Source organism: Calonectris borealis, chromosome 2 (genome assembly GCF_964195595.1).
Source record: "Calonectris borealis chromosome 2, bCalBor7.hap1.2, whole genome shotgun sequence".
NCBI classification, from domain to species: domain Eukaryota; kingdom Metazoa; phylum Chordata; class Aves; order Procellariiformes; family Procellariidae; genus Calonectris; species Calonectris borealis.
This window is the reverse complement of record NC_134313.1, coordinates 106,130,187-106,149,721: the sequence shown is the minus strand read 5'-3', so window position 1 is coordinate 106,149,721 and position 19,535 is coordinate 106,130,187. Positions and strand designations below refer to the sequence as shown.

The 19,535-nt window shown below is 39.3% G+C and overlaps 1 protein-coding gene across 1 annotated transcript in view; it reads left to right on the top strand.

The window, feature by feature from the left end:
• The window catches only part of COL15A1 (collagen type XV alpha 1 chain), a 105,787-nt gene that overhangs the window by 20,201 nt on the left and 66,051 nt on the right, over positions 1–19,535 (top strand). Inside the window, exons 7-12 of the mRNA XM_075140842.1 lie at positions 1,917–2,045; positions 2,666–2,692; positions 5,357–5,419; positions 10,760–10,837; positions 12,824–12,886; positions 15,615–15,740. Coding sequence (XP_074996943.1) covers positions 1,917–2,045; positions 2,666–2,692; positions 5,357–5,419; positions 10,760–10,837; positions 12,824–12,886; positions 15,615–15,740 — 486 coding nt within the window. The remainder of the gene's footprint in view (positions 1–1,916; positions 2,046–2,665; positions 2,693–5,356; positions 5,420–10,759; positions 10,838–12,823; positions 12,887–15,614; positions 15,741–19,535) is intronic.

Sequence of the window (19,535 nt, the reverse complement as noted above, 5' to 3'; positions counted from 1 at the left end):
TGACTGATATTGAGCCTGCTGTCGACCAGCACCCCCAGATCCCTTTCTGCAGGGCTGCTTTCCAGCCACTCCTCTCCCAATTTATACTTTTGCCCAGCATTACTCCTTCCTAGGTGCAGAATCCCGCATTTTGACTTGTTAAATTTCATCCCATTAATCATAGCCCAATGCTCCAGTCTATCTAGATCCTTCTGCAAGGCCTCTTGTCCCTCAAAAGAGTCAACAGCACCTCCCAGTTTGGTATCATCAGCAAACTTGCTAATGGTGCATTCAACTCCTGCATCCAGATCATTGATAAATATATTGAACAGAACTGGCACTAGAATTGAACCCTGAGGAACACCGCTGGTGACCGGTCACCAGCCAGATGTAACCCCATTCACTACAACACTTGAGCCCTTCCCTGCAGCCAGTTCTTCATCCAGCACACCGTGAACCCGCTCATCCCACAGTTGGACAACTTGTCCAGAAGGATGCTCTGAGGGACAGTATCAAAATCCTTACTAAAATCCAGAAAAACTACATCCACCGCCTTCCCTTCATCCACTAGGCAGGTGACCTCATCATAGAAGGATATCAAATTAGTTAAAGAGGACTTTCCCTTTGTGAACCCATGTTGAGTGTGCCTGATGATTGCATTATTCTTTAGTTGCCTTTCAATAGTACTCAGTATAATCTTCTCCATAATTTTTCCAGGAACTAGGAGATTAGACTAACAGATCTGTAGTTCCCTGGGTCTTCCCTCACGCCCTTTTTGTACATTGGAATAACGTTGGCTAGCTTCCAGTCAGCAGGGACCTCCTCAGACTCCCAAGACCTTTGGTAGATGATCGAGAGCGGTCCTGCCATAACATCTGCTAGCTCCTTCAGTTCTCTAACAACCTGTATCAACAATCCTGTTATCTCACTCAGGTTATGATCTTACCCACAGCTTAGTTAACTAGGTTCTCTTCTAACACCTTTCCAGATGGGAAAAAAATCTTGCCTTGTGTAATGAGACCAGATGAAAAAATCTGTGGTCTTTGGGAACTTTCCTAGTGACAAAACCCAGAAAGATCTTTAAAAAATCAGCTAACAGCTCCTTTGCTGAAAGCTGTCATCCTGCTAACTTTAAAATGCTTGGATAGTTACTACATTACACCCCTCCCAGTTTCATTAGCTACTAATGGAACACAAAATATTTCATTGCTGCTATAAAATGTGAGTAAATCCCAGTGCTTGTTTCAAAATATGATACAAAAACGACTTAAATGTTCTGTCCTGTATACTGGATTTTAATTTAAGCATGTATTAGTGTCCGAGCTTCACCACTGAAAGGGTTTATTTTGTTCTTGGTGTATTTAAATTATTCTTTTTATTATTCTTACTTTCTCTTGACCAAATACCGATGTTTTGCAATTTTTTGCTCTTGCTTGTTGTCCATTTTTACTCTTTGCTATCATTCATCTTCTGTCACTTTCCTTTTTAAACAAGCTGGATATGTAGCCCTCTTTTGTTAGAGTTGTAGATCTCAGGGGAGTTGGCTAAAGCATTCCTAAACACCTCTTTTTAAATTTCACAGCTTTCTCCCAGACAGATTGATTTTGTGAAACTAGTCTTTTTCAAACCTACATTATTGATTTAGACTGTGCAGATTTGTGCAGATATGAAATTAGACCATGGTCATTTGCATCTAGGTAACCAGCTCTCATTTTTTCCAGCTCAATGAGCAATTTTTTTGTACTTGCATGAATGATCTCAGATATGGACTACCTTTGCTGAATGGAGTACATTGTTTGTATGGTGCCTAACATGTTTCTGACTACATTGAAGAAAGCAGGCGTTTTAAGAGAGAGGGAAGAGAGGGGGGGAAAGAGAGAGAAAAATGGGAAAAGGAATGCAACACATTTTTCATATTTCACATTTTAATTACCTAGGGCCAGAAGGGTCAGGAAGGAGAGGATGGGCCCACAGAATCTCCAGGAAGGCCAGGAGTAGAAGATGTGCAGAAAAAAGATCAAGGACCTCCTGGACCTCCAGGGAAACTTGGACAACATGGTCAGCCTGTGAGTATTTTCTGTCTACTGAAAGAATGCATGTATTTTAGAAAGGGTAATAGTCATTCATCACACATGCATAAAGGCTGAAACTCCACAGCCTCACACACTGTTATCAGTTATACTTCTACAAGATAGGTTTTTAGCCCCACCAAATCAACTCAGGAATGTCATATCTGCTTTGCACATGTGTCAATGGCTATACAAGGGCCTGATGAGACGCAACTGTCAGAAAGTACAAGGCAAACAACAGATGTGCCAACATACTAATGTTCTTAGAGCAGTAATTCCACAAAATCTTTGGGCAGCCTTTGCAGTGCTGCACCACCCTCCCACCTGTCATGTTTGAACATGTTCAAAGCTGCTGGACTTCAGAACTCACATGCCTCCTTCAGTGGCTTCTGTCTGTCCAGGATGTTTCACACTTCATATCCTTCTGAACCATCAGCACAAGATGTATCCAATTAAACAGAGGTGCAAAACAGATCACACTGTGACATAGTATTTGTTGCAGTCCTGGTTTGTTATTTTGTCACTGCATGACACATCAAGCTATAGTTAATCGCTTTTCTCTTTCATTGCTTCTTTGCTACTTTCATTTACCTTCTAACAAATATGTTTTATTTTAGGGCATTCCTGGTAAAAATGGGTTACCCGTAAGTACTCTCTTATACACCTTTTGATTAACTGAAGAAAAAAAAACCCAACAACATTTTTTATCAGAGACTCAGCTACATTGAAGCTTAAGCAGCAAAGTGCTTTCTCCATGTCCTCCCTTTCAAAGGCAGCTCTGGTGCTGTAGCGACTTCCTCAGGCTGCCAAGAGAGGGGGACCCAGGTTTCTAAGAGAAATTTATGGTTTCCTAGTTGCAAAGTAAGAGGCATGGCATGCCATAAGCAGCTGTACATGGAGTCCAACTCTGGTGAGGTTAGCTTTTCTGCAGAGGGGAACTTCAAAAAGAGGACATACTCGGACCCAGACTTCTTCCAGGGCAAAACGAAGTGCTTCATTCACCCTTCATGGACACATGCTGCCATGTTGCCTGCCCCTAACCTCAGCTGCTATTACCTTTCCAGATGTACCTCTCACCCCTCAACTCTTGTGCAATAATTCAACTGCACCTTCTGCTTCATTCTTTCTGCTTTCCTTTCTTTGTGTTCCTCTATTTTACCCTCTCTTCTGTCACATTTGCTGTCATCTTCCTGTACTGTTCCTTCTTCCCTTCTCCAGATGACTCCCATCCGTAGGTCACTTCACCACGAGCCACGGATAGATTGCATATGCATCCTCTGTCATGAAGTATTGCCCAGAAATGCACACAATAACAAATCCCTAGCTGTCATATTCCATGAGTATCTCAGCTGCTGTTGCGTATCTGTCCTCTGTTGATGCTTTACTACCTGCCTTCTTTGTTTCCTTACTCATTATCTGTTGCTGCCACTTTGCGCATCTTTCCCTTCTCCAAGAGCTTCCCACCCCATGGCTGTCATCATTACCATGCCTGCTCCTCCTTTTGATACTGCCATGCACTACTGCTGTGAAATTCCTGTCCATTCCTGCCCCCTTCAAGTGAACCTCAAATGAAACTGGTATGTTTTAAGATATTAGAAAAGAATTCAATAGTCATTCATGGGATGCATTATTCAGCTTCTGCATGAATGCTGCCTGCATACGTTGGTATGTTCAGAGAAATGTAGCTGGTTTTGCAAATATTTAGCCTAAATTCAGGTTATGTGTCATTAGGGTGTTTATGGACAAGAGGTTTACATTTTCTGTGTTAACAGAAGACTGACTTTCAAGCAGAACATTTTCAAAGAAAAGCCTATGAAATGAAAATAATGGGTAAATGTCATATAGAAAATTCTTCAAATGTAATTCAAATGTTTCAAAAGAAATTGTTTTGTCCTTGTGAACAAATCCTTGTAAAACAATCCTATTTCCTATCATAAACATCTTGTTATATCTTGTGAAATGAACCATTGTCCTGTATTTTTTATAAATATTCTTTTGTCCATGTGCAGCTGGGTTCTGATATTACAGATACCTATGCAACTTTACTACTGGATTGATGGGGCTTCACTCAGCAATAAAATTAGTATGCACTAGATTTATATCGGCCATGTGTTTGCCACTTTTCTATAAACTTGATACCAGTTACTCTACAGGAAAAATAATAACAGGAGAAAAAACCTTGTAGTCTTACAGATACATTTTTCTCCATAATGAGTTTATTTAGCCCATCTTTAAAATTATTACAGCCCTAAAACTTGAGCAGTAGAGTCCATAATCACAGCTGTCCAGATTCCCAAAATGCCATTAGGGAAAATAGAATTTATTTGCGTTCTGAATTTTTTTCCAGTGTCCTAATGGAATTCATAAATAGCACGACTTTATAATAGCACTGACTTTAAAGCTGGTGGAGTTCTTTCTAGCCAATGATCAAGCCTCTGCAGGAAGAGCATATGTGTGTTACATGTAGATAAGTGGAACATATATAGAAAGTTTATTTGGGATTAATTCAACTGGTGAAGTCTAGAATGGAAAATGGGGTGAAATGCTATGTAGTACCACACATTCCCTGTCAGATGCATGTCCTTAGGAAGCATCCTACTTGGTAGGAACTGCATATATTCAGGTGGGTCAAGCCAAAAAGGATTTCAGTAGAAGGTGGGAACAGGCTAATGCTAATGGTATTATTTGGTGCACTCAGGGCAGCAGTGTGCAGTAGTGTGTTACAAATATATCTCACTATTCTCTGTTGACTACCACTTCTGTATGAAACTAAAAGTAGATTTCTTCCAAGTGTCCATTTTCTCATCGCTTGAATGTTGTTAGGGAAGAGGCAGAATTCTAGCCCGGAATTTACCTGCTGTAAGCATATTCAGCAACTTTGGAATAAATGAAGACTTTCTTACCTCTTAGATAAGTAAATGGCTAAAAGACAGAACATTTGAAGAGGACTTTTCAGACAGCTGTCACTGTTTGTTCTAGTGGAACATTATAGTTTTCAAAATATTTGTCATCAGTGCTGTGTGGTCGAGTTGGCATCCTGTCAAATCCAAATGCAGCCTGCCAAGTGTTTCCATCTGTATCCCCCAAATAGGCTTCACTGCCACTTTGTTGTGGGCAGAGTAGATGTGGCGAGAGGCACATTTTGTGCACTGTCAGCTGCACAGAGGTGTAAGTCCCATATCTCCTCCCACTGCACAAACCAAGAGTTAGAATCTAGCGCCCTTATATCCAGCCTCTGCTGCTAAGTGTACAGCCTGTTTAACCTGCATAAGAGATAATGTCTAATTAAAAAAATTATTTCCTTTTAGGGTAAAAATGGACTTCAGGGGTTGCCAGGACTGAAAGGAAAAGCAGGCCTAAAAGGCGAAAAGGTATGAGTCCTGTTAATAACCAACAACCAATCAGATACCATTTATGCTTGGACATGTGTTAATTTGGTACACTCTGAGAGAAAGAATAATAATAATAGGGAATCACAGGAAGAATTTAAACATCCTACTGTTCACCCATGAATTTGCATGAAGGGCAGCCATAACAGAATCATAAGGATTTTTCAAGAATATGAGTGAACTTCAGCAGTAGAAAAAGTTGGGCTTTCACAGGAGAGCTATTTAACGCTTAATAAAGAAAAGTCAATCATTATATAGAACTGCTCTGTGCAACTTATCCACTGGCTAAGCGATTTAACAGAAGCAGTAAAATCATATCACCCTATGAAATGAATATAATTGAAATAAGAGCTAAACCATCTGAAGTAATAACTTGTATCACTTCTGAGCTGAAGTGAGCTATAATTGATCCAGCTATCATTAAAGCACATGTTGTATATAAAATTGGCATTCAGCCAGTTACTCCAAGTACCAAATTAATAATTCGTTTCTTCCGTTTACCAAAACAATTCAGGCTTCATAATTCACAAACATAACCCATATAAAGCTTATGTATTCAAATTCAGTTTGAAAGGGTCCAGAATACTTTCAAAGGTAAAATTAGTCTCCAGTACAGGTATCAGGTCACAAGACTGCATGGCAGCCCCCCATCTCTCTGTCCAGCTGAACAGTCCGTGTGTTGTAATGGAAAGATATGTTGGGCAAAGGGTTATCTTAAGGTGAAGAGAAGTGAAGGCATGTCAGGCAGTTAGGAAGCACCTCAGGTACAACATGATGGGGGACACTCTTTCACTCCCTTGGTGAAAGCAGCATGTCTGGGACCCATCTCAGGTATATGTTCACAAAAGCAGGCGGTGTGGAGACAAACAGGAGGACTTAGATGTCCATGCACAGTTACAGGGCTATCTCCTCTCTGAGGTTACAGAGGCATGGTAGGTTAGCTCACAGCTGGAGTGCTGCAGCAGTTCTAGGTACATTTTAACACTAGCATACTCTAAGTATCGTGGCATAACTCATTGTGCTATTAGAGTACCAGATAGACTAAGCTAAGGTTTCCAAAGCTGGAAAGAGCAGCACTGATTTATAGCAGTCATGTACCTAAAACTGTCCCTACACTAATGCATGCCTCAAAATGACTACTGAGTTTGTAAGTGGATGTCTTATGCTATGCTAAGTGCTATGACTTATGTGGCATTCAGTACTATAAGCTGCCAGGTAAATACCACAACACACTTCACAATGCCATTATGAGATGATTATTCCTTCCTTTCTGAATAACCTCCGTTGTATTCTTATATCATGGCAACATGTGTAAGCAATGCAATCACTTTCCAACAGAGATGGATTTTCTCTGTTGATCTCCATCTCAGAGATGGATCACTCTGGAAGTGTGATCCAGCTCAGTGCCTCTAAGATAAATCACACAAACACCACTGAGAATAATAATATACAGTTTCTAGGTTTTACTAATAATAACAATTCTATATGTAATATTAATAATTAATAATACATATATCTTGGTATAACTCAAAGGCAAAGTATAGTTCAAGGAAAAATATTCTGAAAAAAAAGAGTTAACAAGGTCTTAAGTGATAAACAATAGATGTTAGGAATTAATGTCACGGTAGTTGCCCGTTTTGGACAACACTGTATCCAGAGAACAGCACTTCACTGTATTGTGGGACGGGCTCTATAACCCTCTCTCCCCATTTGGCTAATTCTCTACATTCTTCTTTCCTGATACAGAGCTGATGCAGATAGTGCCTTCCCTCACTATGGACACTGGCCGAAGCCTCCTTTGGTTCTTCTGCACTGTGGAACTATTATAGCCCCTCCAGCAAAGGCTCAATTTCCCCTATAATGTTTGTCAATCACACAGTGAAAAAGCTGAAAAAAATGGCCTAAATGGCACGTGACAATTAGCTTCCCAAGTTTCCTGCAAATCTGCTTTGGTCATTCTTGTGACCAGAGTCATTTCCAGGACGCTTGGTACTGACATAAATAATTCATTTTAGTAAACCATAGAATCAGTCAGATTGCTTTTAATGGAAACAAAACAAATGGAAAAGATTTCAAGGTTATGATTGTTTACATTTCTTCTACTTATAGGAACAGTCTAAATTAGCAAAAGAAGCTTTGTTTTGCAGCTGCTGCAGCTGCAACTATTGTTAGGTAACCATTCTGATCTCCAGCAACCAGTGCTACATCTACACTGCCAAATGAAACAGGTCTGGGAACTGGCTGAATTGCTGATGGTTCAGACTTGCGAGCATGGTCCCTGACAATGTTTTGGCCCATGTCAAATAGACTTCTCTCAGATAATGCCTTAGCATTGTTCAGGGGTAGCATCGGTTGTTAACTGTTCTCAGTATGCTGCAAGATGAGACTGTACATCATAGGTTGGTTCTGTTCTTTCTACATGCTCCCCCAGAGCTATCCCAGCAGGCTTTTTACTTTCAAATACTCATCATGCTGATGGGTTGCAGTATAGTTCTCATGTTATTTCATGAAAATTGCACAAAAAACCCATACTCAAAATATTAGCTTTGAATATACAGGGCTAAAAGGAGGCCCAGGGCCAAGTACCTACTGTGAATACAGCCAGTATGTTCCACCTGACCTCAGGGCCAAAGAATGGTCCCCAGCTTTATTTTATTGATTAGAATAGGCATCAGAAGAAGAACATTTTGACAGCAGGAGAAGCAGCTTAGCTGTAGTGAGCTAAGGCTATATCTGGAAGCAAAAGATTGCTGTAGTCTATTCCTGATTACTCATATGGCTATTTCAGTAAAGACATCTTAAGCTTTGTTTTCCATTTCTAAAATTGGGCTAATATTTTCAAGGGATACTTCAAAGTGGCATTGTGAAGATAAGTTAGCAAACAGGTCCTAAAAATCCTAATATGTTCAAAAGCACTAAGGAACACTGACAGCTTCATATGCAGAGCTTTGTCTTGGTGATACTTCAACTAGACCCAATTCCTGCAGCAGAAAGCAGGACAAACAAGAAGACACCGATCCTGTTTTACACATATGAATAATTTTTAAAGTATTAGTTGTCCAGAAAATTATTTCATTATCCCAATCAGTGTGATTTCCTAGGACCCGTTATGTTGTTAGGCTGAGCAAAGCTTAAAGAATTGATCTGTGCACACACATAAAAAATTCAAACCAGTTATGCTCTCTAAAGACAGTCAGCACTTTTTCAGCCTAATAATATTTAAATTTGAGGAACAGTAGCAGGATCCACCTGCCTGTTTCTGGTTCTTCTCATTGAAAATGGAAAGCTGGGAATGAATGGTGTGGTACATATCAGTGGAGAGTGGGGAGCTGGCTGTCACTTTTTCACTGTGGTCCTTGTTCAGTGCAGAGATACAGCAATGAAATGCTCCTTGGGAATGGATACAATTAGGCTTCCTAGACATGACTGTGATCCAAATGTGAGAGCTAGGGGTTTTTTCTTCCTTGTAGTACACACAAAGTGGAACAAATTGCATGAAAACAAGCACAAAACACTGACAGGAGCTAATGTAATAATCACTGGAAAAAGGCAAAGGATATGTTAAAATGAATGAAGAGTATCTGTAAATGAACATGCTGGCTGACAGTGAAAATAGCCCCAAATTAATTAAACACATTCTCTGTGAATACGACTGAAGTATCACTATAGGAACCATTTGACAAAGCCACAGAGAACAAAGAAATGAATGAATACATTTATCTAATGAATTCATAAGCATAAAGAGCAAGTGACCAAGAGGCAGGTAAAATTCAGCGTTTCCTGCTATGTGACTGAATATGTGAGTTTAGACAACGTAATTAAAATGCTCATAAGCCCAGATAACAAATTGGCAGGTTAGAGGGTAAAGCATAGATCAGTAGGGGCTGGCTAACAGTGTCAGTTATGTCTCTGTGACTTCTATGCCTTTAAGAAAGCTCAGTGCAACCAGTCTGGTTTCTCTCCTCCTGGTGCAAGGTAGGAGGGAGGTCACACCTTGCAGCTCTGCAGTGTCAGGATTGATAGGTAGGAATCTGTGCTACATGCAAGCACTGGTAGAGGGAAGGCTGAGCTTTTCAATCCCAATGGTGAGAGAAGCTCTGGGATATGAGCAATTACATTGCTCTTTCTTCCCCTCTAAACGTACATCTGTCCTGAAACCAGGATCACCATGTAGGAAGAATGTCTAAAATGCACATTGAGGAACTCCTCAGAATGGTGAACTGTGGTTGTTGAATGCCAAAGGCATGAAATGTGAGACAGCCAGGGAGGGAGGGGAGGATGCTATATTTTCTCCTGGCACTCCCTCTGTCAGATGTATCAGGTAAAAAGCAAGTGGGATCAATCATTTTTAGAGGTATATAACACTTCAGAAAATGAAATTAAATGAGTGTCAATCATTTGATGAAAACAACATGCATATTAAGCAATCATAATGTTTTGATCTGTCAGTTATTTATGATCCTATTGGCCCCATTTTAGTGGGGGCCTAAAGGCACATCCTTCTCCCAAGAGTTTAAAACAAAAAGACGAAATCCTGCTTAGTGAATTCTCCAGAAAAAGGCACATAGATAGTTGAGAATGAAAAGATACATCATAAAAGACTTCCAACTTAAGACTAAAAAAGTTGAGACAGAACCTCAACTCTTGACTTGAGTGAAAAATGCTGGAGTAGAGCAGAAAATTTAATAAAAGTCATAAATATCTTAAGCAGAAGCACTTCAAACTAACCTCAGCAAAATGTCAGCGATGATGTAAAAAAGCCAAAGAAGAAGAGATGGTAGTAATTATGAGAGAAAACTACATAGTTCTGAACAGGGCCTTTCATTGTGTTGGCAGTAGATGAAGGTCAACACATAGAAGAATAATCATGACATGGTGGTATTGGAAAAAGCATTACAGATGGTAGCAATAAAATGAAGAAATTTACTTATTGAGTACCATGGTGTGGCCACACTTTCTACTTATTAATTTATTGGGGGGGGGCATATTATGTACCCTAAAAATGCAAGATCCACAGTGAATCATCATTCTGACAAGAAACATACACTGCCTAATGCTGTTAATGCTGCTTGTACATTTGCAAATTCATTGCAGAAGTTAGAAAGGGAAAAGTCCTTTCTTCCTTTGCCAATGCAAAGATCATGTTTCTTGGAAGCTTGTCTTAGAAATGAACAAAGTTCAACTCTGCTCATAGCATCTAAGCAGACACTTTTGTTGTTTCCAGTGACTAGAAATCCACATAGATTGCAGCTAGTGTTGAAAAACCCTGCTCTGCATTTTTATGATTAAATCCTTGATGATTTATCTTCATTCCTGTTTTAGGGTGATCCTGGTGAGGGATTGCCAGGACCCCCTGGACTACCAGGACCTGCAGGACCATCTGTTCCTTCCAGAGGATTAGTGAGTATTTGTGGTTCTCTGTCAATGAGCTTGGCTTGCCATAGAGGAATCCAGAACTAAATAGGAGGTTTTCTCTGGGAAAGTAGCCTGACTGCCACAGAGATAATAATGTTTTCTAAAACACTTATGCAGAAATGCAAATAAATATCTGGCTAAAGTGTGTGAGTACTGTAATCTACATAAACACCCAGTATTCACTTTTTAAAAAGCCAGTCTGAACACAGAAATGATTTGTCACTTATGTTTGCTGTCATTAAATACTACAACACATACCGGCGTGATGACAGTGTTCATATTTTGAATGCTCAGTACTCAGGCAATGTTAAAGAATATGTTTCAGATTAATCTCTTTTCTGTACTTGGACCTTTCCCACCATTTCCATGAGGATATATGTGTATGCAGCTGAAGAAGGAATCTGGCCTGAATTTTCAATTCATGGTGTGGGAGCTGATTGTACATGTAAACATAGTCCACCACTGACACGAGGGGAAGTCCTGTGGTGGACTTTTAAACAAAACTATCTGCCATACTGAGTATCGTGAATATTTAACAAGATAGTTTGCAACATATTCCAGTGACCAAAATGGATTATATGCTCCCCTGATCTAGGGTCTGCTAAATTATACCAATCTCTTTCTGTAGCATAAAAACAGAATAATAGTGTTATGAAAGGCTGCACTATTTAGCCTCCACTGGTACTGACTTCAAGAGACCAGCAAGGCAGCTCCAGATCACTAGGACAAGGTGCTCCAATCCAACAGCTTTTCTCACCCAAAGGCCACTTCTCTAAATGTAGCAGTGAACACCAGGTCCTGCACCAACTTTACTTTCTTCTTGTCTGTGATAGCAAGTTTCAAGACCTTTTGTTCTGGAGTGAAGTGGAAGAAGTCTCAGTGCAGCCAGGGAATGCCTCCCTGACTCCGGGGCTTTTGAAACATTAGCTTTGGTACTATTATAACTGATTCAGGTACTAGTTCTCTGTGTACTTTGGGCTGTAATTTACAAAGCATACACAGCTATGAAACTCATCAAGGATTTGCAATGGGAATCTGCAGTTAATTTACTTTTATATGAGTTAACATTTCATTTTAAATGTGGTGGAACTCACACATGTAGAAAAGTCATATTTCAACTGCCAAGCTTGTTTGTTGCACATCTTGGCTTATTCCTTTTAATTTTTACAATTATGAGTTCTAGAAAACTCTCATAGCAAGTTCTATAATTTAAAAAAATGGATAACTGGACTTCATTTCACTTTGCTATATATACTATGGAGACAAATCATGGCAAATTTTCCATGAAAAATACTTTTTTTTCTTTAGAGGTTTTAAAAAATTCCTTGACAGTATGTATGTTGACTGTAGTTTGCACTATAGGTTCCATAATATAGAAAGAATACAATATAGAAGTTTGAAGCTGAAGAAGCTTGAATCTATTAAATTGTCTTATGGATGAGTACAACTAGATTGAGATACTAAAACCAAACTGGTTTTCTAACAAAATATTTTAGAAAATGCTTTAGTATATTAATTTCCCTTTATAAAATGCCTCTTTGGATTCCAGTTTTAGGAAGCTCAGAATTTGGCTTTTGAACTAAGAAGCACGTTCTAGGCTAGTTGTTAGGTGTGCAATTTTGGATATTCTTAATGTTGACAGGTATATTTCCAAAGTTAAAATTTGTCTGAGATATTGCTTCATCTTCAGTTCACTTAAACAGTCACACAGCATGTGTGTCCTACAGGATTTTTATCACTGTATTCATAGAGCATCTGCAGGTAAATATACAGCTGACTGTCCACAAAATAAAATGGTATGAAACACCAGAAACATGACTGAAATGTTTTTGTTGTATTATAATTTATTTCACCAGTGACAGTCTGCTGCAAAGATATTGACTATAACTGTATTTGCAGTAATTGGCAAGTGATACTTTCATTTGTCATCCTTAGAAGCAATATTTTAAAATGGAATTCTCCTAATTTCAGAATAGACTGGAACCTGAAGAATCGGGTTCTGGAGACATTGATGGAGAGACTGAGATTTTAAGAGTAAGTATATATTGATGTTTATTTCTCATTAGCATAATAAAGAGCTTTACTTCACTCATCCAGATCGTAGAAGGTCCATTTCACAAGGCAAATTTTGTACATGCTTAATTCACAGCATCCAGAAATACTTTGTAGGGCTTCATTTCAAGATCTGAAATGGCCTAAGGATATGTGAGTGTGGAAGAAGTGTGAGAAAGAAAGAGGACAACAAAGAAATAATGGCAAGAGGACTTTTTAAAAGGAGAAAATGCTTTTAATCTGATTCTGAGAAGACAGTAAAGAGGAGAGAGATGGGAATGATACTATTCTTTGCTTTTTAGCAAAAAAATAAGTATGTCTGTATGAAATACTTTACACTGCAACTTCTGCTGTTGATCCATTTTGATGGTCATTTGAACTTCACTGTATCCTTGCCTTTGTGAAGTATTGTAACACTGTCACATCAAGGCTGGCTAGCAGAGAGAGATGCTTTGGCTTAGTGAAAGTTAATAAGATTTTGATGCACATGTTCCTGAGTGAGGTTATCTGGGCTGTGTAACATGGGAGACCAGACTTATGTCATTGGGAAGGCATATTCCTGCCAGGTAAACCTGAGTCTTGGGCTATTAACACACACTTGGCCATTGGTTAAACTGGGACTGTCAAAGCAGCTGCTGCCTTAGATGTTCACCTCATCCTTCTCCTGGAGGTGTCTATCTCAGCTTCAGAAAGAGCTTATATGGCTTAGGAATCTACTAAACCACTTACTTTTGCAGACATAATATTCAGGAAAGTCACCATCCATTTCAGTTCATTTCAGTAGTCTGTGCTGTAAAATGCAGCTGATTGACAAGCTTTCAGCTGTGCTCTGGATCAGGAGGCTCCAGGAACAGAGCAGAAAAAGTGGGATGATGAGTACCAATTTAACATTTTAGCTTAGTCTGTCACTCTTAGCATTATGTGTCAACAGCGTCAAGTAAGCTTTGTTTTAGGGACTGAATTGGTGCATTGGTCTTGTGCTTTCCCTTCACAGAGAGTTGACATGTTTTGAGAGACAGTACTCCAATGAGCATGGCTCTGGATTAAAAATGGGATGTCTTGTTTTTCTTGCCCTGCTTCTGAGCTGTTGAGTGGCAAAGGAAACATTTGGAGTGGGGATTTTTTTTTACTTATTTTTTGCTGGACTATTTTTTTTCAGAGGTGAGGCTATCTTTCCTATACGTTCTGCAAAGAACAATGTGCCTTTTTTGGGAAAAATAACATCAATTAACTAGAACTTGCTGCCAAATTTGGAATTATTTTGTATGTTTTGTTTTGTTCTTGAGCCACTTCTTCACCCATTATCTCTAGACAGTCAGCCAGATCTACTTTTACTATGTTCCTGTTGAAAATCCAAGTAGTAATCTCTAAAATATATATTGCAGTTGCAAATAATGTGGTTTTCCATCCACAGAACCAGTCAAACATATAATGAATCAGGCAATATATTACAGTTAAGGACAAATATTAGGAAAATGAGAAGTCAAGTGGCTGAAGATGAACAGACATAAATGAGAAGGCTTTCACTGATCCATCTAGATGGAGCGAGAGATAATCTTTTATGCAGTCTTTGGGATGGAGTATTTCCACCCTTCGATTAGAAGCTGTTTCATCAATAATACTGCAGCTTTCTGAGGAATGAACTCCCTGAATGCCTGTCTCCTATGAACTCCAGAATGCTATAGCACCCTGAGGGCTCTGTTTTGCAACACATCTAGTAACATTTTTCATTCTCTCAGACTGATTCCTGCATCAAGACTTCTTTTCTGTTTCTTCTTTCCTCCAAAGTGCTGAATACCTTATTCCCAAGGCTCTTCAGGAGGGAATTGCCACGTGCTGAAAGTTAGTTGTGTTGCCTAATTTAGGAGACTAGCCTCTTTAGATGCCCTATGTAGTATAATGAGACAGGTGAGTGCTTGGAATGGCTCCCTGCAGAAGGCTCTGTTGACTGTATTGAAAATCCAAGATGACCTTCTTCCTAACAGAATCCTGAAGATGACCCCAAGTCAGAATTAAAGAGTTCTTGCCTTACAGTGCCATGTCCCAAAATTTCAAACTGTGCATGTTTGCCTGCTAACGCAATCAGTAACAAGGATGGACTTGCACATGAGAGCGAATATTTGCAAACGTACTATTTCTCCTAAAGTGACATATTTCACTCATTTTATTCAATTTAAATAGATCTGCTCATGTCCACGCAGGATAGATCTTTGGAGCAGAGGCCATTTTTACAGCACTAAGCACAGTCAGGTCTTGACCATGAGTACAGATTCTCAGTGCGCCAGCAATAGCATGGAGAAACCCTTTGAAATTAGTAGAGAGAAAACTAATCACTTCCTTCTGTTCAGTGATCCCTTGATTTCATTTTGGTTAAGTTTCTTAACATTAGGTCAATCATTGGAATATCTCTAAGGTCTTTACTGGGTTTCAGAGAGCTGACACAGAATTTTTTGGTTTTTAACTTCCTGCTTGCTGTTGCACGCCATGAGGTGGTACAATTCAGAGAGCAAGGATGGAGGAGGTCAATGTGACCCTATGTAAGGAGTGTATCTGTGAAACTAAAATCGGTTCTTAATGAAGCAGAAGGGGGACGGTAACCCCAGCTGGGAGTTTTATGAACCTGAACAGTCTGTGTGAGCTTTTCCTGTTCCATGTATATACAAATGAACCTGGCTAGGGCCATTTCTAACAATGCTGTTGATTTATCCAGGGTCTTCCTGGGCCACCAGGCCCTCCAGGACTGCCTGGTCTTCCGGGAAAGCCAGCACCCGATTCAGGTGTAGGACCTCCTGGGTCACCAGGGGAAGATGGAGCTTCTGGTGAACCAGGCCCTGAAGTAAGTACCCATGTGTGCACAAATGTTAATGTTGTTTCTGTCCTACAACACTAAGTTCTAAGGCTTACAGTCTGTATAATTCTTAATAATATTGCAGAATATTTTTAATTGAAGAGCTTGGATTTTATGCACATTTTTTACAAAAAAAAAAAAAAAATAAATGTCTAGTTAACCAAAGCACATTACTGCACAGCAGGATGTCCATTTCGCAGAAAGGTACTGGTGAATCTAGACCAGAATAAATAAAAAGTAAGGATGCTTTTACCAACACCGAATAAGGCTAAGGAGTATTTTTCCTGTGGTGCTTTCAGGAAAATGAAGTTTGCTAAATCACTTACATAATCTGCAGGGAATTTTTAGCATAAATTGAATTTTCCTCTTTTAGGAACTCTCTTCCTTCTTTTTCTTCAGCTAGGTAGAAACACTTATTCCTGTGGACATGTGAAATAGAGTTCTACTGTAGAAAAGGTTGCTAAAAGTTTGAGCGTTACCTATTTGTTAATAAATCCTCAGTAAAGAGTTTTTTCAATGAAGAAAACAATTTTTTTAGCATTGATCAGCTCTGTGAATCCTCTCTGGAACTATATTTACTAATATGGTTCCTTTATTCCCTATCTGCCAGTAGCAGTTGTTCTCGGGACTAGATTTGATCTATACGTTCACGTTACCTTCAAAGTGGGTCACCATTGCTGTATCTGACAAGGTACAATTAGCATATATTAAAGAAGTGTATTGGTGACATATCTTAAAGAGGAGATCTCATTGCATCTCAGCTGTGCTCGTTTTTTTTGAGGATAACCAAGTTGGGAGTTAATACAAAATCTAAAAAGGTGGGTGTGGTAAATTTTAAGTGTCTGGCCATCGAAGTGGAAGGCAGCATCCTTTGTGCAGAGAGCACCTGAAAATCTTTAAAATGGGATCCAAGAAGCACATGCACAGGAAGCCAATGAAAACACAGTGCTGAGGATGTATGTACCCTGTAGGGAAACAGTGAGAATAGCCTGAGTTGCATATATGATATCTCAGAGCTGCAAGGAGGTATCTCCATCCAGTACCTCAGAATCTGATCCTGAAAACTAGTCCTTTTCTGTCAGGAGCTGGGTCTCATACTCTCAGGCTACAAGGAAGTGTAAGCATCACAAATTTTTGTTCATCTAAGCTTTAGGCCCTTGCAAGACCTCAACACCAGTCACAAATCAGGGTAATTTTTGGATTTCAAAGTTTCAGAGTGTTCCTTTTTAGAATAAATTGTATCCCTATGAACCTCACTAAATTAACTCTGTAATAGACAGAGTGCAGAAGATGTAGCTGTACATGGACTATTATTTTGCTGAGCTACGCACAGTTTCAGCGTTTGCTGCACTCAAGTGCTTTTGTGTTTTGAGTATTTACTTGGTTATTAACTGAAATGTCCTTTTGTTTTACAATTTTACAGGTGATTGATAAGGCAGTTAGTGGTTCTGGCGTGGTAATGAGATGTTTCACTAAGGTGAAATAATCCAGTCCCACAGAAGTAGGCTCAAAAAGCAGCATTTTTCATCCAGGCTTTTCACTGACATGTTTCAGCAAAGGCCTCCTCTGTGTATGCAAAGGAGGTTGCACCATATGGTTGCACCATAATTAACAGTTGTAGTCCAGATCCTTAGAAATGGTCACTGTCTTAAATTTGAAAATAAATATCAAACATTTATTAAATTAGTGTATTGTAAACATTGTGGTTTCTTCTGTTATTCTTTGCTTTCTAGAAATTATCAATGGATTTTTCAATGGTTTTATGCAGCAACTGTGGTAAGATCATGTTCTGCATTCTCGATGGTTTGTTCTCATTGCTATTTACAGAGTTAGCTTCTGATCCAACAACAAGATGCACTCAGGACATGTTTGTCTTGCAATTATAGTAGCATAGGCCAGTTCTTGTAGACTCCAGGTAAGCATGGAAGTAGTCAACGTGCTCATGCAGCAGCACGGAGCTCAGAGCCTGCCAGCCACAAAACCAACAAGGCTGGCCCAACTGAACTTCATGCTGCTACAACAACCTGCACAGGCTAATTTAATGCACGTCTAATATATCCTGCAAGGAAAAGCCTTAAACATGCCTGGAGCTCCAGTGGTTTCTGTCTTATTAAACACATCTAAGCTGTAGAGCCTGGATGTGCTTCTGTGTTTTAGATTGCTGGCCTTGTCATATCCTGATAGCATAAAAGGATAGGACTCAGCTATCTGCAGTGCCTTTCCACCTACATCCTTCTATAGCATGGTTTCCTTGGAAGAAGGAAAGAAGTGTGTGGCCTAGAGGATGTAGGGAGCAGGACAAAAGGATGTATTGAGAGCACACTTGCCCCACTAGTTGTTAGGAAACTTGCCATTAACAACCCAAGGACTATGATAGCAGGGAACCATTTTTCATTCTTTCCTATTCTTAATTACACTAATTAAGGAATTAAGGCCTGAAGAGCCCATGTTTTAGTTGAAAAGAGCTGTAGGTGGACTGACAGCAGGTCTCCAGTGTCCTGCACGGTGGCCACACTCCCAGCATGCCTTCACCATGCTCTGCTTATCCTGCCATACACATGGCCTATCAGTCCTTCCTGGATGTTTTCTGCATTGATTGCAAAGGGGAAAAATTTCCATGGCCCAGTCAGTCTTTTTCAAACTCCTTTGCCAGACCCTTCTTCCCTGGCAGTGAAAGAAGAAGGAGATGAGGAGCTCATCCATGAACACAGACTGGATCAGCATTGGATAGGTTACTGTCTTTATCACAGTACTTGACTCCAGGACAGAGCTTGCTTACTGGCTTTATTTATTTGTTCCTTTGTTGTCAGGTTATTATTTCCCTAAAATCATAAGCTTGGCTGAGAATCCATGAGATCGATCTCATGAGACTGAGCCCTTTTTATTTGCTATTTGGATTGTGAAATTTAATATCTCTGACAAACACGTTTTCATGTTTGTGGGTTTGTTCGTTTGTAACCAAAAAGGCTAGAAACTTGTTATTTCAGTTAAAAGCTGAGATTCTCACCTGACTATGGGGAGGATATCCAATGTTGCTAGACTTCCAATAGTATTTCAAGACTACAACATTGTTGGAGAGTAATAACAAAGTTGTTGAAGTGGGGTTTTTTAAGATATGCCATAAATATTTCCCACAAAGTGCTATGAATACTTCAGACTAAGAGAATAGCAAGTGCTAAAGACCATGGCACTACAGTGGTTTAGGCATATGCTTCATTGTACCTTTTGTCTCACTTTAAGCATGAACAAAAGTCCTTCTAGAATATAACTGGGAAAAAGTCATAGCTTTATTCATAAATGCAGTACCTGGCCAGTCTTTCCTTGTTTTCAATTAATTAATTACCTTACTTTATATTTTAATTGTTTAAAGGTAAGCTATTTCTAGTCATATCTAGTCACTGAATGATCGGCTTAAACCTAAGAAAAAAAAATCACATCCTCTGGGAATTAGGAGAGTATCAAGTGTTCTAAAACGTTCTGCAGAGACCTGTAATGAAAATGCCTATTTTGGCAACATTTCTCAGAATCACAGTGTCTTCAGATCCACAGTATCCTCAGAGAATAATTGGAGGTCTGCTGTCCTCTAATACAGAGCAGTATTGCTCCCCAGTGCTCCTATATTTAAAATAGATAAACATTTTTCAGTAAAATGAAGATGCTTAGCATCTTAAGGCTTACTATCAGAAGCAGTCTGCTTTATGACCAGGCATATTTTCCCTTAAAGAGGATATTCTTTATATTTAGATAAAAATTTTAAAAATAATGCAAAGAGAGTCTACGATC